Source organism: Globicephala melas, chromosome 6, assembly GCF_963455315.2.
Source record: "Globicephala melas chromosome 6, mGloMel1.2, whole genome shotgun sequence".
NCBI classification, from domain to species: Eukaryota; Metazoa; Chordata; class Mammalia; order Artiodactyla; family Delphinidae; genus Globicephala; species Globicephala melas.
Genome location: NC_083319.1, coordinates 45,325,699 through 45,349,193, shown reverse-complemented (window position 1 = coordinate 45,349,193; position 23,495 = coordinate 45,325,699). Strand labels below are relative to the sequence as shown.

At 40.0% G+C, this 23,495-nt stretch overlaps 1 protein-coding gene and 1 long non-coding RNA gene across 10 annotated transcripts in view; both read right to left on the bottom strand.

Moving 5' to 3' along the window:
- Window positions 1-13,047, bottom strand: part of LOC115863811 (uncharacterized) — a 53,265-nt gene extending 40,218 nt beyond the window's left edge. For 8 of the 9 annotated variants that reach the window (XR_009564313.1, XR_009564315.1, XR_009564307.1 and 5 more), the window contains exons 1-3: window positions 9,730-13,047; window positions 9,589-9,622; window positions 8,556-8,621 (exon numbers count right to left, since the gene is read on the bottom strand). This is a non-coding gene — a long non-coding RNA (uncharacterized lncRNA). The remainder of the gene's footprint in view (window positions 1-8,555; window positions 8,622-9,588; window positions 9,623-9,729) is intronic. The other variant, XR_009564310.1, reaches the window with a different exon arrangement.
- A 3,506-nt stretch (window positions 13,048-16,553) lies between these two features.
- Window positions 16,554-23,495, bottom strand: part of TRPM6 (transient receptor potential cation channel subfamily M member 6) — a 138,946-nt gene continuing 132,004 nt past the window's right edge. Inside the window, exons 38-39 of the mRNA XM_060300839.1 lie at window positions 20,322-20,428; window positions 16,554-17,783 (exon numbers count right to left, since the gene is read on the bottom strand). Coding sequence (XP_060156822.1) covers window positions 17,650-17,783; window positions 20,322-20,428 — 241 coding nt within the window. The 3' untranslated portion in view covers window positions 16,554-17,649. The remainder of the gene's footprint in view (window positions 17,784-20,321; window positions 20,429-23,495) is intronic.

The following is a 23,495-nucleotide window of genomic DNA, read 5'->3' as shown; positions in this document are numbered from 1 at the left end:
CAATGGAATGTTATTCAGCCATAAAAAGGAACGAAATTGGGTCATTTGTAGAGATGTGGATGGACCTAGAGACTGTCATACAGAGTGAAGTAAGTCAGAAAGAGAAAAACAAGTATCGTATATTAACGCATATATGTGGAACCTAGAAAAATGTACAGATGAACCAGTTTGCAGGGCAGAAACAGAGACAGAGATGTAGAGAACAAACGTATGGACACCAAGGGGAGAAGCAGGGGGTGGGTGGTGGTGGGATGAATTGGGAGATTGGGATTGACATGTATACACCAATATGTATAAAATAAATAACTAAAAAGAACCTGCTATATAAAAATAAATAAATAAAAACAAACAAAAAGACTGGGAGAGGTGGCTGCTTTACGTAATGCATAGTAACAAATACAGAAGAAAATGAAGAAACAGAGGAATATAAATAACAAGATAAAATTCCAGAAACAGACCTTAATGAAATAGAGATAAGTGGTTAACCTGATACAGAGTTCAAAATAATGGTCATTAAGATGCTCACTGAGGTCAGAAGAACAATACATGAACAAAGTGAGAATTTCATTGAAGAGAAAATATTTTTAAAGTACCAAACAGAGGGAATTCCCTGGTGATCTAGTGGTTAAGACTTCGCACTTTCAACTGCTGAGGGCCTGGATTGGATCCCTGGTCGGGGAAGTAGGATTCCCACAAGCCGCATAGCAAGGCCAAAAAAAAACCCAGTACCAAACAGAAATCACAGAGTTGAAGAATACAATAATCGAACTGAAAAATTCAATAGAGGGGTTCAACAACAGTTCAAGCTGAAGAAAGGATCAGGAAACTCAAAGACAGGACATTGAAATTCATCCACTCAGAAGAGAAAAAAAAAAAAAAAAAGAGTGAAGATAGCTTAAAGAATTTATGGGACCATAAATTTGATCAATATACACATTATAGGAACCCAGAAAGAAAAGAGAGAAAGGAGTAGAAAACTTATTCAGAAAAATAAACAGATATCTAGATCCAGAAATCTCAGAGTTCCAAATAATATGAATCCAAAGAGACCCACTCTGAGACACATTATAATTACATTGTTAAAAATTAAAGACAAGGAATCTCAAAAGCAGCAAAAGAAAAGCAACTTGTTATATACAAGGGAACCCCTCATAAGACTATCAGAATATTTTTCAGCAGAAATTTTGCAAGCCAGAAGGGGAGTGGCATGATATATTCAAAGTGCTGAAAGGAAAAACTGCCAACCAAAACAATTCTAGCCAGCAAAGTTGTCCTATAGAATTGAAGGAGAGATAAAGAGTCTTCCAGACAAGTGAAAATGCTAGATAAAAGATGTAAGATGTTTATTCCTAGGTATTTTATTATTTTTGTTGCAATAGTAAATGGAAGTGTTTCCTTAATTTCTCTTTCATATTTTTCATCATTAGTGTATATGAATGCAGCATTAGAGATTTCTGTTCATTAATTTTGTATCCTGCTACTTTACCAAATTCATTGATTAGCTCTAGTAGTTTTCTGGTAGAGTATTTAGGATTCTCTACGTATACTATCATGTCATCTGCTACCTAAGGAGACAAAAGACTTGTATGCAGAAAACTATAAGACACTGATGCAAGAAATTAAAGATTATACAAACAGATGGAGAGATATACCATGTTCTTGGATTGGAAGAATCAACATTGTGAAAATGACTATACTACCCAAAGCAATCTACAGATTCAATGCAATCCTGATCCAACTATCAATGGCATTTTTCACAGAACTAGAACAAAAATTTTCACAACCTGTATGGAAACACAAAAGACCCCGAATAGCCAAAGCAATCTTGAGAAAGAAAAATGGAGCTGGAGGAATCAGGCTCCCGGACTTCAGACTATACTACAAAGCTACAGTAATCAAGACAGTATGGTAGTGGCACAAAAACAGAAATATATATCAATGGACCAGGACAGAAAACCCAGAGGAAAATCCACATACATATGATCACATTTTTTTTTTTTTGTGGTACACAGGCCTTTCACTGTTGTGGCCTCTCCCATTGCGGAGCACAGGCTCCGGACGCACAGGCTCAGTGGCCATGGCTCATGGGCCCAGCCACTCCGTGGCATGCGGGATCCTCCCAGACTGGGGCACGAACTCACGTCCCCTGCACTGACCTATATACACCATCAAATGTAAAATAGCTAGCTAGTGGGAAGCAGCCACATAGCACAGGGAGATCAGCTCGGTGCTTTGTGACCACCTAGAGGGGTGGGATAAGGAGGATGGGAGGGAGACGCAAGAGGGAGGGGATATGGGGATATATGTATATGTATAGCTGGTTCACTTTGTTATACAGCAGCAACTAACACAACTTTGTAAAGCAATTATACTCCAATAAAGATGTTAAAAAACAAAAAGATGTAAGATGAAATACAAGAATATCTAGCTAACAAATTCTGGCTCAAGATAAATAGGAACAAAAGACAGCTATATCGAATGACATAGAAAGAAAATATAAAATTATAGAAATCATTCAACATAACAATTTTTTGTGGCAATAAATATAACGAGTTTAAATTCCCCCATCAAGAGTCACCACAAACTGAGTTTTTTAAAACACCCCCCCACCACCACCAAAGATGGGCTTAAAAATAGAAGAAGAATGGAAGTAGATATTTAGGGAAAACACAAATAAAAAGAAGTGCAATCCTTATGAGTCAAAATATTCAGTAACGACAAAACGTTAGCAAAATAAAATTAGAGATGAGGCATCTAATTCAGTCTTATTTGGGGAAACCGGTAAAGTTTCCCAACGAAAGTCCTGATGTTTATTTTGTTTGCTCACCCACTACCTCAATTCGTTTTCCATCCTTCACTGTGCTCAGTGAGTGCCTCCATTAATTGAAGTTTAAATCAATTGCTTTCAAACCCTTTTCAAACTCTCTTCACAGGTGATACTGCTACCAATACACACACACTCTCGCACGCATGCTCATACAAATAACTGAAAAAAGTTTCACAAAACGATGCTTATCTTTACCATGTGTGAATCTCTCTGACAGTTTCTAATATAATTTATCCTATTTCTTCTTTTTCCTTTTTTCCCTAAGATATCTAACATTATTAGGCACCAGGGAAATACAAATTAAAACTATGAGATACCACTACGTACACCATTCATGTCTAGTAATAAAAAGAATGAAATCCTTATACACACAATCACATGGATAAATCTCAAACACATGTTAAGCAAAACAAGTCAGACACAAAAGGGTGATTCCATTTAAAAAAAATTCAAGAATAGGCAAAAGATAATCTACAGTTATAGAAATCAGTATCTTGGTAATGGTTGGAGAATGACTGGAAAGAAGCATGAGAAAACTTTCTGGGATGACGGAAATGTTCTCTATCATGATCTAGATGATGTTTGTATGTGTATATGTATTTGTCAAAATTTATCAGTCTGTATGATTAATATTTGTGCATTTGACTATACATAAATTATACATCAATAAAGGAATATTAGCATTTTTAAGAGGCTAAATAAGATTTAGCTATCAAAGAGAAAGTGGGGTAAAAAGACTCCAAGCACAGTGGCAGCACAGCAAAAGGCAAGATGAAATATAAGGCAAAGAATACCATGACCTACATCTGGAGAGGTAGAGGGCACGTGTACGCCACATTTGGAAGTTTGGACATTATTATATGTGCCATGGAAACCCTCCCGTGGAAGAATGACGTTAATAATATTGTCAGATTTGCATACATGACGTCAATCTTCTATCAATGTGAAAGATGTAGACAGGCACCAGGGAGGCCATCTGGGTGTCTTAAATATGTGTTTGTTGGAGGAGGTAAGGAGGGTGGGTTTGGGAAAGACTGGCTATTTACTGTAGCTGAAGCATGGGATACTTAGTGAGGAGGTAGAGATGTCTAGCTTAAAGAAGATGGGTCACAATTGTAGAGGCCTTATATGCCACAGGAAGGAGTTTGACATTATCTCAGCTGAATGAATGAGAGGAAACACGAAAATGAACAGTTACACAGCACATACTGTGTACCAGACTGTTGCTAGTTACTTAGTGTGAATTCTCTTCATCTGCATGAGAGACCCAGGATGTAGATATCATTAGCCCACTTTACAGATGAAGAAACCAAGAGACTCAGAAAGAAAGAATGAATTTTCTAAGGCCACACAGCTAGTAACCATCACAACTATAATGCAAACCAAGGACTATCTAGATTTAAACATCTGCTCTTTCCAAAATACCTCACTGTCACCATAGTTTTGAAAAACATAAAAGCATATGACAATCCTAAAATGTAGATTTTCATCCAAATTGCATGCAGGAGTCAGGAGGACCAATATGAAGGTTACTGCAATGATCCAGGCGAGCAACAATGGTACTAAAGATGGTGAGATGTGATCCTGTTCTGAATATATTTTGTAGGTAGAGCTGAGAGGATTTGTGAATAAATTGGATATGGGGTGAAAGAAACAAGAACAATCAAGGATGGCTCCAAAACTGGGGGCCTTAGCAACCAAAAGTTTGTACTGCATTAACTGAGATGGGAGAGATTGTGGGAGAAGTAGATTTGGGGGGACATCAGGTGCTCAGGTATTAAATCAACTAAGATGTCTGCTAGACTTCAAGTCTACCGGTCAATGCCAAACAAGCATGTGGACATAAGGAACTGACACTCCAGGGAGTTTTTGTTTAAATGTGTGTGTGTGTGTGTGTGTTTTCCTTTCATATAAATGGGATCACACTTCACATACTGTCTTAACAACACAGATTTGCTTATAGATACAAAATGAATGAATGAAGCAATCAATCAGTGTACACTTACAAAGAGAGATGTCTGGATAAAGTTTTAATAATAGGGATCTCTAAGTGGTAAGATGGTGTGTGGCATGTATTTTGGGTTCTTCACTGCATTTTTTGAATTTTTTACAGTGAACATTGGATTGTCCTTCCAAATACAGTAACACGATTTTCAAAGGATGTTAGAGGAAATTTATTTTACATATAATAAATCCCGAAAGTGAATATGTCCTCCAACACAGAAAGTATACAATAACTACACCTTAGCACTTGTCTTCTGTTTCACACAAAGAGCTAAAATGAGTATGTACTGACATGAGTTTTAAACATTATGAATAACTCAATTTCACGTCATTTTGATGGGACCAGATGCCCTTTTGTATATTGATGATATTAGCTGAGCTCGAGCCTGTCTGTGGAGTAGGAGTATATGTGTATTTTATATGTAAGCTTATATAAATATGTGTGTCTGCAATCTGTATTAGGACTTGGCAGGTGCCTTCCTCACCAGTGCTATAAGACTCCTTGCAAAAGAACCCTGCCTTTTAATGAGTTTACCATTAAAAAAAAATGGGACACTGCCTGGTTCCACAGTGTTAAATGAAAATAACATTCAGAGTTGAGTTAATCTGATTGCATAGGATCTATTTTCCCCCTTGCTGCAAATCAGAGCAGTTTTCAGCTAACAAGAATGGGTGCCCTACTTGAACGGGCAGGGGTACTGCTGCTAGTCAGAGCAGCATTTAGCATGGCATTGCCATCATTACATCCCCAGGTTCGAGGCAATGAAACTCCAGGAGCGGCAAAGTCAAATCAGTTCAATTGTCTGATTGTTCATACTCATAAAGTGGGGAAGCTGGCAGGGGTCCGGCATAAAACTTGGAGTTCTGCACTGGAGCTCCTTTAAGGTAATTCATTGCCCTCTGCAGTAGCTTAAATCAGAAGGGCCAGCACAGTCACAGTAAATGCAGTTCCCCACACTGCTTGAGAGCAATATCGCAGATAGCCGGCTGCTATGCGAGATGTCAAAGGTGCACTAAAAGCACTTGTTTTTGATCTACCCCATTCCCGAGAAGTACAATGGATGGGCCTTTAAGCACTGCCATAAAAAAAGATTGTGATTAATGAAGCAGCACAACTTAATAAACCAAGTTGACTCCCGCTTCCTTCTCCTAGGCATTTTCACTGTCCACAAAGCCGTTCTTTTACTTAGCAGCAGGGACATGTAAAATGTTAATCATCAATCTGTGGGCCATTAGAGAAGTTGCTTTCCCTTTCTCAACTTGAAAACCAAGGGGGAATGATAATAGGTTTGGTTAACAGAGCCATTCACATAATGGAGATGTGTGGAGGAAAGCTTTGATAGAGTCAGCGTGGGAGCCTTGCGCACTAATCCATCCTGCTCTCTGGGACCAGGAGTTCAGAGCCTAGCTGAGGCTGGGAGGCTCAGGATGGAGACTGGGGGGAATGTCTTCATCTGGCTGGACCAACAGGACGTTACTGCACCTGAGCGAGGCCCCAAATAAGATGAGAAGGCATGGACGCTTTCTGTGCCAGAAGAGCTGGACAAGGGCTGTAGGTATTGCCTGACCTTATCTGGTCTTTTTCCTCACAGAACAGAGGACCACAGCAGCCTTCCCAGGTAGGCAATGGCTGTGTTCCCTCCACCAGGTAAACTCTGGGTCATCCTCCGTGACCAACAGAACCGCCCCTTGCCCAGAAAGCAACAGAGTTTTCGGCGAATTCACCAAAACCCAATGAAATACTTTCTTTGCTGGAGTCAAAGGTATATCAGTCAGAGATACACAACTTAAAATTTTACCCATGGTTTAGGAATTGTTATGGCAGGGGCAGGAGTCAGAGACACAGGGATCGGGCACATGGTCCACAAATGTTTGATATAGTCAACCAGTTAATTTTGGCAGGAAAAAGAAAAACTACTGGAAGACGGTATCAGGACATTTTGAAATGTCCATGGTTAGGAAAGGTGATGCTAAAATTAGGAACAGTTCACTGCATCTCTTTTCACTCCTTTAGGGAAACTCTTGGTCTTGTCTTGCCTTGGTAAAGAAAGCTTAGACTGCAAGCATGAGGAGATGCCTCCAGCTCCTAGAGAGAGTGTGTGCCTGATGACCCCAATGAGAGGAGGGCCGAGAGCCCATGGCATTTTGAGAAACTCTATCTGGTCAGCAAAGTGCTATTTCCCTGCTAGAACCTTTACCTTTCAGATTGAGAAAACTTCCATCAGCTATATCACAGATAATAATGATATTATGGGTGATATGAAGTGAATCTGGAAGGTATGAACAGTTAGAGCCCTTCCCAAAAAACACTTAGAGCCAATTCTACTGACTGTAATCACTCGCTGAACTCTTAAGTTCCTGTGGGCAGTGTCTACATCACAGTCAGTGTTCTAAGGCCAAGCAGGTTACACTCAGTGGATGATTAATAAACGTCTGCTGAATTAATTAATTAACCCAGAATTGATTATGTTTAAAGCATTTCCTAACTTCCCCAGCCTGCATAATAAAACTCATTTGCTAAAATTACATGAAAAGCTTTTATCAAATTTACCCATTTTTCTCAGCTTTATCTCATGCTACCTCCTACTATATCCCAATATGTACCTAGTTTCTAGGTATCCCAATACCTAGAGACTAGCTATACAACTATTCACCATTCCCCAAACATCTCTCCCAGCTGCTGTTCCCTCCACCAGGTAAACTCTGTGTCATTCTCTGTGAAGCCTTCCCTTCCCTCTTGAGAAAGGGAGTCCCTCTTTCACTGGAATTCAAAAGCATTTTGCAAATGCCCCAAGTTTAGCTTCTGGTGCAGTGAGGTTGTTTTACATGTCTGCCTTCTCACAGACCTCTGAGTACCCACCTTCCTAATCATGGCAAACACTAGGCACTTAGTGAGTCTTAGTTAAGTCAATAAATCAATGACTGAACCAGTAAAGTAATGGAGCAGACACTGGGGATTTACCCCCAAATCACATGTTCTGTCTAGTCCACCTATGCTCTGTCAGCCATGGCTCTAGGGGACTGAGAAATGAACAGATCATAAATTTTCACAATAGTACTCTAAAAATGTCCTCAATTTTAAAATTTGATAAAGTGAAATGTTTCATGAAAATGTTTCAATTCCCCACCCACTGCCCTTCAAGAAATGGTCCAAGATGACTCTTAAAAATCATTTTCAAGTTTATGAATCCAAGCTTTAAAGTCAGAGCAATGCTTAAGTTCTTCTACTTTGTGGGAAAAGTATATGATAATTAACTCTCTTCATAAAATTTAGTTAATTTCCCATCTCTTATGTATATCCAAGTTTTCCACCTCCATCTTAGCTCTTGCCACAGTGAAAATTTACCGTGATCATGGCCATTCAGTGTAGGAAATTAATTAACATTCTCCACAGGACCCTCATTTGTATAGTATATTAATAGACTCCTTATGTAAATTTCTACTCTTACCTCACTGCTTATATGCCTGCTAGCTGGTTGTATGCAATTTAGAAATGAGGGCAAGAAATTTTTGATTTCACGTGATGCCGCTTAGAGGGACGGTGAGAAGGGAAATGGATGGAGGTCAAGCAGTGAGAGAAAAGTCACAATGGACATATTTTATAGCTGTCACTAAACTAACAGTGCTCAATAAAGCCAACTCTCATTCCAAGTAGATTTTACTTTTTGTGTCCAGTAGATTTTGCCATTATAAGTAAATTATAGGAAAACAAAAGGGAATATACCTGATGATATTGTGAAGATGCCTGGTGCAAGAAGATATGGAGTGTTAGTCAAAAGTGTTCCATGACCTAAATAAGGAGAACTTTGTATTAAACATTTCTGTAGAAAGAAAAAACCCCCACTCTCCAAAGCCCTCCCAAAGAACACTCCACCTTCCAGAGCCACACTCAATCAAGTGAAAAATTGGACCAGGATAAATAATCCTCAATTTGACACATTTTGTTAGCTGTCCATCAAACCCCTTTCTCTCTTTTTCTTGGACGCACTGCTACACTGCAGTTGCTAGCCTCTTTCGCAGGTAGGCAGGACTGTGTGATGGAGTTCTAGCTGATGGGATGTGAACCAAAGGATGTGTGCCACTTCTAGGGCTGACCTATAAAACCTCCCATGTGCTCTCTTCCCTTTCACGTCATTTTCCCCTTGGTGCCCGTCTGTTAAAGAGGATAGAACCACTTGTCAGCCTGGGTCCCAGAAAGACTGTGTGGAACAGAGAACTCAACCACTCGCCACAGTCTGTCCTGGAATGTTAAGTGAGAAATAAATGTCTATTGTGTCAAGTCATCACATTTTTGTGCCTATTTACTGTTGTTGCCCAGCCTCCCCTAATACAGAACCATTTCAATACTAGCATTCTAGGATCAATGTCATGAACTATTAGCCTTTTGTTTGAAAAGAGAAGCAGATGGGGGAGGTTATGCATGTGTGGGGGCAGACAGTATAAGGCCAATCTCTGTACCTTTTGTTCAGTTTTGCTGTGAACCTAAAATTGGTCATTTAAAAAAGCCTATTTTTTAAAAAGAGAGAAGCATCTCCAGCTCCACCAATCCTGGGTGGGAAACTGTTTTGGTGATAAAATAAGAATATCTTCAATAATAATGATTAACAACTTCCCAGCATGACTATTGTGTGCCAGACACTGTACTAGGTGTTCCATGTACATTATCTCTAATTCTCAGACTACTCCTGCTTGGTAGACATCAGGTTACACAGATGAATCTGCTCTACAACATTTAGGTACAAGAAATGGCACATTACCTTATTTTCCTAAATCTAGAGAGAGGTCCGCTCTCTGCAAAAGGATAAAAGAGTTAGTCTCAGTCATATTTCGGGATTCCAAAACATGTAAGAACAAAAGCAGTTCACCGGGTGCTTGGAAAACAGAGAAGGGCTTCTAACCTTGGCCATCAGGCCCACAGGCCCACGGGCTCCACTCACAGGCAGGTGGCTCCACGTGCTCCATGACTAGCATGGACACGGCTTGTTCCCTGTGACTTCTCAGGCCATAGCTCTTAGTCAGTCCTGGTATCCATGAACTGGCCCTTCACAAGCCCTACGCCTCTTACACAAAACACCATCATCTTCCCTGACTCCAGGAGTGAGTTTCTCTTCTCTTCTCAGGGTCGGCTTCCTCTGACTCACCAGCTCCAAGTTCCAGCCCCCATCAATTTTCCAGATGTCTTGGTGAGAGGCTGTCATATTGGGACCTGCAACTTATGCAGTAAGCCATTACGGTCCTGAGGCAAGGGCATCCACCTACTGTCTTGGGATGGAGAATAGCAAGAAGAAAGGTAAGTCGGTATATTAACAGATCATCGTACCATATTCATATGATAAGCTGGGTTCAGAGAGGTTAATCAAGTTGCCCAAGGTAACAAATTATTCAGTGGCAGAGCTTCAGTTCAAACCTAAGTCCACCTGGTTTCAGGGTTTAGAGAACTTTCTACTATTCCATGAAGCCCCTTCTGGGACAATTCAAGGCATGCCAGAGGCTTAAGTGGCCTTTTATGACAACAGGAAATAATCACAAATCATCCTAAATAAAATGAAATATCTGAAAGACTCATTGAAATCCAAGTCTTACAGAGTCTTTTCACTGAAATCTCAACAGTCGCCCAAGCCTGGTATTCAAATAGCTACTTTCTGCTTATACAAACACACATATTATATACACACATACAAATAAGCAAAGTGAAATATTAAAATCATTAGTCATTAAGTTGCAATATCATTTTGCAACTAGAATTCTAAAATCAGATACCTAATGAATTATCCTCTTTGAAAAGCATAGACAAGTAAATCTTATTTGACCCATATGACAGCCTTATAAAGATTTCCTAGTTAAAGACTTATTCACACACAGAAACATCTGAATATTTTTTAAGAAAACAGAGAAGTTTAATACAACAAGAGAACATTATTTGCCTTAACTCAAATTCAGTCATTATTAAGAAAAATGGTGATGACTTGGAAGGCCTGAGTTCTAGTCTCTCCTCAGACAATATAGTTATATTAACTTTGAGTGAAACACAATCTCTTTAAATCTCATTATTTTCATCTATCCTTTTAGTTCTCTCTCTTTTTTTTTTCTAATTCTACATTTCTGGAAAAATAGGTACCTCACTTAGGTAAAATTAATGACGTTTCTTGGTTCATATTTGCAGCTAGTGTAGTATAAAAAGATGTAACAGAAATAGGAAGTCAGAGAAAGGAAAATGAAGAGAGAAGAAGAAAGGAAGCATGGAAGGACGCAAGGAAGAGAGGGAGGGAGGGAAGACGTGAGAAAAATAATTCTCATTATCATCCATATTTCTCAAGGCTGGTCACTTTCAGTTCTTTGGAATCAGTCTGGAATATTGCACACTTTGGGTATTCCACTCCCACTGGAAGGCCCATACCTCTGGAGAAGATGGGATGAAACAGGATGTCTTAGCCTGAAACCATTCAATATGTGATTTATCTAACTCTGTTCTGATTCCACGCACTTCATGCAACCCTTTGATTATAATCCAGCTTCCAAGGCCTCCAGGGACACAGTGTGATGGTCAGACTGATAAAGGTTTTGTCGTTTGCACAGATTCTATTTCTCACTATAAATTGATAAACTGGAATGTCACTAGATGCTATCAAATAGTTAGCTGCTGCATTGACCAACAAATATCTAATTTTTTAGGAAGACATAAAAGGAGGACAGAAATGCAAGTGGAAACAGAAAAATTCATTGGCAGACACAGTGCCAGACTCAAAAGAACCCACTCATCATCTTGCACTTACCTTCTGATGATGACAAGAGGAAGTGCCTCTACCATGGACTCACACTCTATGAATGGCTATTTACTGTGCAGCAAAGATTTCCTTGACAATGACATGTACAGAGAGGACACAAGGTAACATTCCACAAATGCCAGTTTGGATTTTCTCATCCAGTGGCCTAAGTTAGGTCTGACTTCCAAATCTGTGTTTCAAACCATCATAGGGATTCACGCTCTAGTAATTCTAAGTGTGCTGGTTAGTATTGCCTAGCCATCTATGTCATTGATTTGATTGATCTTTAAATCCTGGCTCCTCCTTGGGTAGCTGACTTAATTAAGTTGCCTAACGTATAAGCAGCCTTTTCAAATCTTTGTAATGGGCATTTAGCACAATGCCTAGAACATAATGAGTGCTCAACACACATTGCCTATAATAATAATAATATTTTAAAAATAATAATATTTGTCATTGCTGGGCAATGACAAATCAGTATACTGTAAACTCCTTATTTGTTTTGGAGAGCCTTGAAGACAGAAATGGATCTTATCTCATAGGTCTAAACTTAGGGTCAGGACATAACACATGGTAAAGCTCAATGAGTATTTCTTAAATAGGATATATATGGAAGTTGTACAAAACTAAGGACTACACTGTACATCATCACCATACCTCTCTTCCAATCCCCAGAAGCCCTTTAGCAGTAGGCAAACACCCCATGTCATGAAGCCCGGCCCATGTTTGTTTTCCTCTGTAACACTCAGGTGATCTCCAGAACACATCACTCTCTACTCTCTCAATAAAATAATTCACCAGTCCTGCTACCATCCGTGATATTCTCTGTCCTCTCCCACAGCAGATACATGCAACCAATGGTCATTCCTCCTCCTTCTCTCCATTGTTGTTGCCAGCATCTCTGCTCCCCAAGTCCCTTTCTACAAAATTCCAGGGGCAAGTAGAGAATTCCATGGCAACACACTGTAACAGTTTTCTGGGACTGCCATAACAAAGCAGCATAGACTGGGTGACTTAAACAAGAGAAATTTCTTTCCTCCGGTTCTGGAAGCTGCGAGTCCAAGACGTCAGTGTGTCTGGTTTCTTGCGAGCCTCTCTCCTTGGCTTGGAGGTGGCTGCGTTCTCTCGGTCTTCACGCGATCATCACTTTCAGTGTGTCTGTGTCCTAATCTCCTCTTCTTATAAGGATATCAGGAATATTGAATCAGGGCCCACCCTAATGACCTGATTAAAACTTAATTACCTCTGTAAATACCTTATTTCTAAATACAATCATATTCCGAGGTAGTGGGGGTTAGGATTTCAACACGATTCAGCCCATAACACACACCAAGGATTTCTTTTGGTTACCAAAGCATCCTGAGGTTCTGTGACTTCTTACTGGTGACCAATATGATAAACAGAAAAAGATTCATTAGAAGCCAAAGTGCAATCACATGACACCAATGATGATTCCCCCAAATCCCTCCAGTGAAAGGCAATTATTATGTCCACATTTGGACAGTCATTAGCCAAAGGGTTTCTACCATAACAATTGTAAGGACTTTCTGACTAATATAGCAGGTGGAATTTCTAAAGGTTCAAAATGAAAAGAAAAAACAAACAAACGAAAACCACTAGGGGAAGACGAGAATTCTAAAGGAAGTTAGTTACTAAAAGACACTGGCAAGCCATAGGCAGAATTTTCTTACTATTAAACAGCACTACACTGACAAAATCTAAATCTAATTAAATTTTTTGTAAAACATCAACCTTTGCAAATATCAAGATTCTGAACCTGCTCTTTTTTCATTCCTAAAAATATCACCAATGATGGTGTCAGATTTGGACTTTACCTATCCTGGAAGGCTTTCTTTGGGCAGAAGGTGGCAAAAGACATTAGCTGTGTAAACCTAAATCCATCAATAAACAAAATAAGTAGGAGACACTGTAAAATGGTGAACATCCTGATTTTGAACTACTTTAATTAAGTTTCAAAACAAAAAGGGGGCAATGAGCTTTTTCCCCTTGGAAAGAGAGAAACAGCAGAAACCACTTTTGTGTTTATACTGAAACAAGTCCACCGAGCATCCTCTGTAAACATGAAATAATGGTCACATAATATGAAAAATGAAAACCCCTTATTACTTATTGAACTGGATCCCATGCTCACGAGAAGCCTTTCAAATGAGATTCTCAAAGGACCTTATAAATGCTCTCTCATTATTGTTTGCCTTTGTTTGAAAAGGTAAGGCAAGTTACCTCATCTCATTGCAGAGTTAGGGTTTAAGACAAAGGTTAAAAGAATTATATAAAGTTAAACCAAATCGGCCAATGATAGAGACCAAGGGTTGTTATCTCTTGAGGACTGAAAGTTTCTTTTTGAAAAATTAAGCAACTTAACTAATTATTTTTAGGAGAGCATTTCATTATCTGTATATCAAGGTCCAGGAAGAAAAATCACAAAATAATAACTATGCTAAATAAAAAAATCAGTGTGGTTTCCAGAACCCTTTCTATTCTGTGTACCCATCCATGTGGCTGGAGATCTGAAATGCTATTTAAGTCTCATTTTCCTTCAGAAGCTAACCTCTGTGGAATAAAATGCTGCTAAGGGAGAAAAAAATCTTTTCTGTCATTTGACTTTAACTTATGATAAATTAGCTTCAACTAGTTTCTTAGAAAATTGCCCAAGAAATGACTACAGAAAATTAAATACCAAGACTTCAAAGAGGCAAACACACAGCCTTCAAATTCCGACCTCAGAGAATAATCCTCCCTTTCTCATGCTTTGGAGAGATGTGAGTAAAGAAATCGTACTAGGGCATGGTAATGAACCATCTTTCAAATGACTTTTCTATCAATCTTCTTTTCAAAGGGTAATAAAGTGATGATTATTTCTAGGCAGTTTCTGGGAAGTTATCATCTCATTTCAATAGTCACCAGTAAGAAGGACGGTACTCTGGTATTATCGCCACAACGATAAGGGAAGAACTGGTTGAGAATTCAACAGACAAGGTGTAGGTTGTTAAAAGCTATTTCCTGGAAAATTAAAACAGAGAGAGATCAAAAGAATTGTGTTGGGTCTTAAAGAATTGGTAATCATTCCCTTCTAGATTAAAAATGCAAATCTGATTTATTAACTAGTGAATGAAATCCATTATCATGTGAGGGTTTTATTATTTCTTTCAACAAATAATGTTGAAAGCTTATTATGTGCCACACTTCGTGCTAGATGCCGGTGACTGATGGAGAAGGGTGACAAGCCATGGCAGGAGCATCTGTGTCATGACTTCTAGAAACTGAGTGATCCGTCTCAACTAAAACAGTAACAACAAATTTTTTTTTTTTTTTCAATTTTTGATTAAATGGTTGGTAGGGAAGTTTTAGTCACCCGGTACTTGTTTTGCAAAGCTACAGAAAATAACAGGGTGAGGAACACCCAAAACTATATCTGATCTCATTCCCCAGAGTTGTTAGAAGTTTTAAGATGTCATGGGGCAAAAGTCACTCCAGGAATGTACAGCCCCACGGAGGGGAATACCCATGCACAGGATGCCTTCAGGAAGGACTCCCCGGAACCTGGCTGCTTCTCTGGTCCCCAGGTTCAGCTTTCCATCTGTGAGATTGGCTAAGGGCTCATACAAGGATTATGCAATCCATTTTTCCTCAGTGGTTCCGAAAACCAGCCCCATCTATGTCCTTTTATTTGCCCTAATTCTCTTATTCCAGTCTGAACCTACTGCCCACTGGCAGATAGGGTATGGAATACATCTCTGGATTCAACATTTGCCCAGAAGTCAAATTTTTTAGCACTCACCAGAAATCCAAACTTGTAACAACAACCAAAAAAGAAAGAAACACGAGATATAACACTTTCTGAGGGCAAAGAAATGTTATGTTCATTGCACCCTCATCACTTACACACCACAGGGAAGGCACTTAATAAATATCCGTTGAATAAAATTAACCAAATGGATGAATTCATTCATTTGTGGTCATGAATCAAAGTCATGACTGTCACATTGGTATCTGCATGCAAGCTATCCCACTGTGACCTTTGCCCAGCAGCTGGTTCACCTTTTTAGAATGTTATTCGGGTGATTTTTCTTAAAAAGAGAGTGAGAAAATCATAACACAGAAAATTAAAATCAAAATGTGTTTTTTCAAGTTCCATTCCAGGTAACAAATATTTGACCAATGAATCTTTTAGTTTGGCTTGGATAGGCAAATTGCCTCCTTCCAATAGTTGAACACGGCTCTGAAGTGAGCACAAAGAGATCCCTTATTGATTTGCAGAATAGGATAAAGCAGTTAAGCTCTGAAAAAAGCATTAACGTTTTATCCTCATTGCCAATCAAGAAATCACCCAAGTTTCCCACCTCCCACCACCCCAAAGACCAAAGTAAAAAGGCTGTAAATCAGCCCTTGCGCATCTCACAAGAGCCAGACACTATCTTTGGCAAATCAAATCCTTGGCTTTCCATCCCCCTATCCCTGGGCAACATTTCCCCAAAGTATAACCTCAGAAGGCAGGAGTGTTGATTTAAAAAGCAAGCCAGCTAATGTAAGGGCTAACGAGAAAGATAAGTTGAAAATTTCAAATCCAGGAGGTCTGTTGCTGGTAGATTGGAACGCTTTATAATGAGGAAAGGAGATGCAGGAAGAGTGGGGAGAAGATTCCCAGCCCTCCAACTCCTCCTTGTGTGAACAGTTTGTGCTTGTTCTGAGGTAGGGTGACCCTGATAAGTGCGAAAGAGGGATGACCGATCCCCCGAATATGCTGTACAGCAGGGGTCCCCGACCCCCGGGGCCACGGACCAGTAACGGTCTGCAGCCTGTCAGGAACCAGGCCACATGGGAAGAAGTGAGCAGCGAGTGAGCAAAGTTTCATCTTCCGCTCGCCAACACTGGCATTACTGCCTGAACCATCCCCCCCATCCCCCACCCCCCGCAACCGGTCCATAGAAAACCTGTCTTCCACGAAACCGGTCCCTCGTGCCAAAAAGGGTGGGGACCACTGCTGTACAGTGTGGCTTCCAGGGACCCTTTCTTCAGGCCACTGAAACCGATTACATGTGCTCAGGCCATACTTAAAATATACACTCCAGCACTCGTTAAAGCCACCAGAACTCTGTATTTCAACCAGGCGATTACCTGTGAAACATGTTTTCATTCAAAAACCCCATCTTTCCTCATAGGACCTGACATAAAGTAATTTAGCTTGTAACATTATATACCCAGCTTTGAAAAAGGGAGTAATACTTTAGAGGTTGGCTTAGTCAACTCTCTAACCAATAGTGTCCCTGAGCGTAAGGGAAGGGAAAACATTTCTTAATAATTTCTAGTTTTATATATCCTTGTTCCCTTAAAAAAAAGAGGATGCAGGGGTGTTTGTTTTAGATTTCCCTTTCCTCTCTTCCAGAGAAACCTGAAATGCCCGGCTATCCTATGATTCACTGACAATACTGAAACCCATCTAGATTTCACCAGGATGCTAACATTTTACTGGTTAGTTTGTACCGGAGCGTGCTCCAGCCTGTGCAAATACACCCTTACTCCGTTGTTTTCCTTTGTGTCGCTCTTCAAAGCCCTATGCTGCTGGAAAGGAGAGGAGGGAGTCAAGTGACTTTTTTATGTACATATAGACATAAATACAATATGTGGGTGAGGTGATGAATAGTAGTGGAGGTTAGAGTCTGCACACGTAGTAAGAAAATAAATTAAATTTATCTGCCTGGTTCTTTAGTGCCCAGCATTCTGCACAAGGAATGAGGTATGAAGAGCAGCGTTCCTGGCTGAGCCATCTGTCTTCTTGTGCAACTTGAGAATGACGAACACACGCAAAGCACCCTGCACACGGGTCAATATCTAGGAGAAGCCATTCATCATACACCAGTGAGGTCCTTGGGGAGGGGAGACATGAGGCTCAGAAGGCATGTCCCAGGAGGCCCTCAGGGTAAGGCCATCCCGGCAGAGGCTCTGACATAACCAGTGTTACATCAATCAATCTAGGTTACCATAGAGTTCATAGAAGGGAGGGCAAGGGCTGTCGTCTTCTTACTTCTCCCTTTCTTACAACCGTGTGAGGTCTTCTGGAGAATTATTACCCTCTTCCTCTGCTGGAGTCTCCTCAGCTGGTTCAGTTTTGATTTCAAGTCCAAAGGCGGAATTTATCCTTCCGGGGGAATAGTCATTTCTTTTTAAATCTGCAAGGAAGACAATTAAGACAGTTATAGAGAATCCTTAAGAACACAATATTCACACAGATAGATTGGACTTCAGGACTTTAGGCCAAGTGCTCAGAGAGGACTCTGCTCCCTTGGGCCACCGATATGTGAAACTCAAACCCTCAACCATGTCCAAACTACACCCCCCCATGCACATGTGTGACTCTAACTCCCCAGGGCTGTGTTTACTGGGGCAGGGGAGGCACGCTTTGGTTGCTTGACTAAATACACGGTGCCCTATAAGACATGACCTGCCCAGAGTTAAGTGAGGCCAAACTGGAAACAGGGCATTTTCACTTGTTGAATGACGGCAGAGCCAGAGAGTGCAGCCAAAATGGTGGACTCGGGATGTCAACGGTCAGTTTTCTGCAACAAAGCTGTACCTCAGGATTGGCTGCACCTATAAAGACTTCATCCAATTATCAGATCTTATGCTTCCTGAAGCCTCCTTCTTTAATTTCACAGGGAAATTATCAAAAGAAATCATTAATAAAGGTAACCCTTGGGGAGAAACTTATGGAGGAGAGTGACCTTTAAATGTTTGTAAACCACTGTATGCTGTGTTGATTAAATTTGTTAACCTTAAACATGCATTCCTTGTATTATTTTTTAATGTTAAATAGGGATTATCTGGACATAAAACTAATACATATTATAGTTTAATAATAACCAACAGTAATTACATCACTTCAACCCTCACGCCAAATTTATGAGATAGGTGTTATTATCCCCAGCTTACAGATGAGAATGAGGGCCAAGGTCACAAAACTAGCAAAAAGCATTTCTGGGATGTAAGCTCAACCTATGAATCCCATGCTCTTATACTATCCTGAACTGCCTCTCTTAAAAAAAAAGAAAAGAAAAAAAAAGTAAAACATAAACAAAAAGAAAAATCACCCCAATCCTGTTTTCCGAGCTAAACTTTTTAAAATTCAAATTACCAAATGTTCAAGTAAGTGAGGATATTTTTTTATCTCCATTTAAATGTGTTAACTAAGGTTTTGAAAGGAAGCACGGATTAGGTCCAGAAATGGAGGAATTATTGAATTACTCAAAAGCCACCATGGTAGGGAAAGAACGAAAGGAAGAAAGGAAGGGAGGGAGGGAGGAAATCTTTATCATACGGAAGAGCTAACTGGATGGAAGCAGTGAGTTATGCCTCAAGGCCCCCTTTCTCCTGGCTGACCAGATACAGTCCCTGATCAAGAATGAGAAGCTGCCCTGCCCAGGAAACAATGAATCAGTCCTGGGAAGAGGTCAGCGCCTGAGGATGCTGAGTTAATAGGCTGGACTCCAGCCTGCAATCACGGGACGGAGATATGTGTCAGCTCCTGCCTCCCACAGGGCCCTTACCTGGGGGCCTGGATGCCACTCAGCCCAGCCCCCTCTCCTTCCTGGCCTCCTTCTGACCAGAGGAGGCCACTGGGCAGCTTGGCCAATGTGCTATGGACTGATCTCTTTGCCCAGTTCTTCTGGGTGGTTTGTGAGAAGGGGTCCTGGGCAGCTCCAAGAAGACATCGAGACCCCTCCTGTCTGTACTGCTCCAGTCTGATGTCCCCACCGCCACCACCCCTGGCTAATAAGCTATTTCCCACAGGAACTGGAATCTGCTCCACACCCTAGTCTTCTGCTACCTCGTGCCCACAAGGGCAACTCCTACCTCTAACTCCAACAAGATTAGAAAGTGCCTTTCTTTGTTGTAAATTTACACCTACTCCATCCCAGGTTACAATGGATATTACTGATTTCCAATTCAGGGTTTGATCATTTATGATAAGGCTGGAAGGGCTACTCAGCTTAAAAGACGTGAAATTCCATTCTAAGGACGAGTGTGGCGCAACCTTAGAAAATTAGTGAGCAAGCTGAGACAGTCATAAAGCATCCCTTCTGAGATAAAAGGAAAAAATGCAGCAGAGCTGGGGCTGCCAATCTGGGGGACACAAACCTCCAGCCACTTACTTTTATGTTAGAAATATTTTTCTATGCTGACTCTATTAGTTTCAGAGAAAGTGTGTCACATTATCTAATCAGATTTTTAAAATATACCTTGTGATGTATGTTGAAAGTGGCAGGTTTTTATAGTGAAAAGCACTACTCTAATTGATAGCTGTTGTTTCCCTCCATGCCACACCCTCCCAAGTGTCCAATGAGTAAATAAGAACAGAATAGAAACTCTGTGGGCACCACTCAAGACCCAAAGGGGAGGGGGCAGGGCGGGGAACAGAGACCTGCCTCTGTCCAATTTTGCCCCAATTAAGTAGGAGGAACTTTTCCCTTGGAGAGACTGTGACAAGTATTGGGCCCAATGTTGTTTTATCACATTTTGGCAGAACCTAAAGTAAATCCCTGTCCTTTTAATCCCTTTAGAGACTTGAAAAATTTGCAGTCAGAAAGTCAGGCCTCAACTGCGAATGAGATAAAAATGTGATTAAGATTTTCTACTCTATCCCAGGTTACAATGGATGTTGTTCAATGAGAGATTTACTTAGAGAAAAATAGAATCGTTTGGGGGCATACCCGGGAGTTTGAGCTTCCGGCAGCAGGAGTTGCAACGATGTTTTGCAATGAAGTTTCTAATTGCATCTTCCCCTAAATTGGCTGGTCCAAACACCATTCCTCTTGATCTAGAGGAAATATCAGAATATCAATTAGATCACAGCTCAGAAAAAGGAGCTCAACTAGGATTCTCTGAGATACCGAACAGTAACCCATAGTAACCCAGTAAACTTGAAGGAGCCAACAAAGAACAGAGCACTTTGGGGAAGCAACAATGTTAGGTTTGCAAATTTAAAATTCAAATGCACTTCAATCTTTGTACCCAACTCCAAGACCTACTGTGAAACTCATTTCCACGCTAATCTGATAGAAAAGTGAATTTTCTATGTACCACATTAAAACAAAATACAGTGAGACCCTTTTTAATGCATATGAGGTGAGAGAATGACATTCATTACCAACTGGTCTACTAGAATACCCGAAAGGTAAGTATAAAGTAAAATAAACTTGGTATTGGAACACCCCTTCTGAAAAAATTGATACGCATTGTTTCAAACCCACATACTTTTCTGAAAATAACCAATGTCCTCAAACACAAAAGCCCGACAAAACCCGAAACCCAGTATTCATGGCTCTTTTGATAGCTACTTCTACCCTGCAAACTGCTATAGCTGGGCTCTTTGTGAAAAGATAAGACAACTAGGAGATGATGATTTTGTGGAAGTAAATCAGTATATTTTAGGCACATTTTTAACGCTCTATAATTATAATAGATCCTTAGCAGATTTTAGGATCAACGTTCATCCATTATTTGATCATTCACAACCATTATTCTTCGGCTGACACTCTACACACCAAGGAATAGAGCACACCAGAAACACTTCCAAAGAAACTTTATGAAAGCTAATATTTTATTTTAATGACATGCAGAGTGGGAAACAGCACATTTTAAAATCTGAACTCAATTACTGCTCTTAAATACCACGTCTTAAGAAAAAAGAAAAGCAAACTATCACAAAAGGAAACAATAAATTTCGCTTCTAAGGAATGCGGTTTTTCAAAAGGGATGTGGTGTAAAAATGGACTTTTCCATCTGAGTATTGAAACATTTATCTCAATTTCCACTTCCTTTTGGCAGAATAACAGTAGCTGCTCTGAAGATGTGCCAAGCTCAGAATGAGGGCTGATGTCAGTTTGATCTCAGATTGCCTCTCTGCTCTGAGGCGAGTAGGTGGAGGAAATCTCTCGGGAAGACAACGTGAACAGACACCCAGGATTAACTTTCCTGGTCACTCAATCGCCCTTACAAAATACGGCTCTGGTGGTATTTACCAGGCTGCATAAGCTGCCTCTGTTAACTATTGCTCTTTCAATCCATCTGGTAAGGAACCACTTCTATAAGGTGAAACCAAATATGGCAAAGAAATAGAAGCACATAATATTTAGTACTGGAACTCTATGATGCTGATAAAGTGAAAAATGAAGGCGTTATTTTAGTCATTAAAACTGAAGAATTCCTTTTATTGTCTCTCTGGCATGACCCTGTTGGAATATTTCACTCCTCTGCATTCCACGCTGCCATTTCCTTCCCCCCAATAAAGCATGAGAGTTCCCAACTTAGAAATGTAACATTGATTCTCAGATAAAAGCTGTAAGCAAAACTGTTTCCCTCTATGAGCTTTGTTAAAGTTAAGACAAAAGAATCAAAATTACTATAATATGTATGTATCAGGCATTCGACCACTCCCTGTGCAGGGGAGAGTGAAGGAGGATTGTAGGGACATTCATACGCCATGCCTACAGCCTTGCAGTCTCAGATAACAACGTTTGAAAAAATATACAACTGTTTTCCAGATTTTTCACAGTACAGGAGAGCAGGAGGTAGCTTGGTTCCACCTTCAAGGAAATGCTAATTAGTGCCATGTACACAGAGATTTACTAAAGAACATCTCATAATCATCATCATCATTATCATTTCATACTTGTCAAACGCCCAAAACCATCAAGGCAGTAAGTGAAAAAAAAGGTGCAATCCCAAACTACCAATAACACTGAGGCAGCCTCCACTGAAGGTCAATGACCTGAGGAACCAAGTTAGGTGGCCAGAAAGCATTTGGGGGAGCAGGTCTGATGACTTTGTCTTCATGTGCAAAAGGTTGGGGAAAGTTAAGAGACAAAAGGCATTAGAGACAATATCAGAATTTGCACCACAAAACATCTTTCCTTTTGGTAGAGGATCATTCCCTTTCATTGACCCCCTTCTCCTCATAGGCTAGTTGCCATCTCCATTGAGCTTCAGTTTTCTCATTTGTGAACTGGGATTGAAGACACTTCCTTCCAAGGTTGTTGTTAAGAATAAAACAACATGTGAAAGCACTTGCTTCTCAAACTTTAATTTATACCAAAACACCTGAAGATCTTATGAAAATTGAGATTCTATTCAGGAAGTCTAGGGAGGGTCTTGAGAGTCTGTGTTTCTAACAGTCTCCCAGGTGATGCTAATGCTATTGGTTCATGGCCCGTGCTTTGTGTAGCAAAAGTTTAACAAATAGACGGCATCCCAAAATGTGAGCTTCATTGAACTGATTGATGTAATTCACCACATTGTGAGAAAATAATACTTATTATCTTCACCATGAAGACCAACTGCACCCAAAATTAGGTGACCCCACAAAACAGGCTGCAGCGATACCAATCTATCAGCTTCCAAAGTTTATGACATCCTCAAGTCATAAAAAATAAAGTTTGACATAAGACAGAGGCTCCCAATCCTGACTGTCCATTAGAATCACATGGGGAATTTTTGAAAAATACAGACATCAGGGTCCTATACTCCGAGATTCTGACTTGATGCTAATTCTGAGCAGCATTTTTTTTTTTAAGTTCCCTAGGTGACCCTAATAGAAATTGAGACCCACTGGCCTATAGAATGCAGTTAAATACTCAACTGTCAAGAGGAATAATATAATCTTCTTAGAATTCTAAAAGATGGAAATATTCAGGTCATATTACATATATATACCAAGGTCAAAATTTAATAAGTGATAGAGTATACATCAACTTGATCCATTTTACATGCAAAAAAAATTTTTACTGCCAAATTATAAAGGAAGTACTTGTAATACAGGTTCCTACTAAAAACCCTTGGGCACACTGGGCTGCTGAAGAAATAATATGTATTTTTAGCCAAAAACA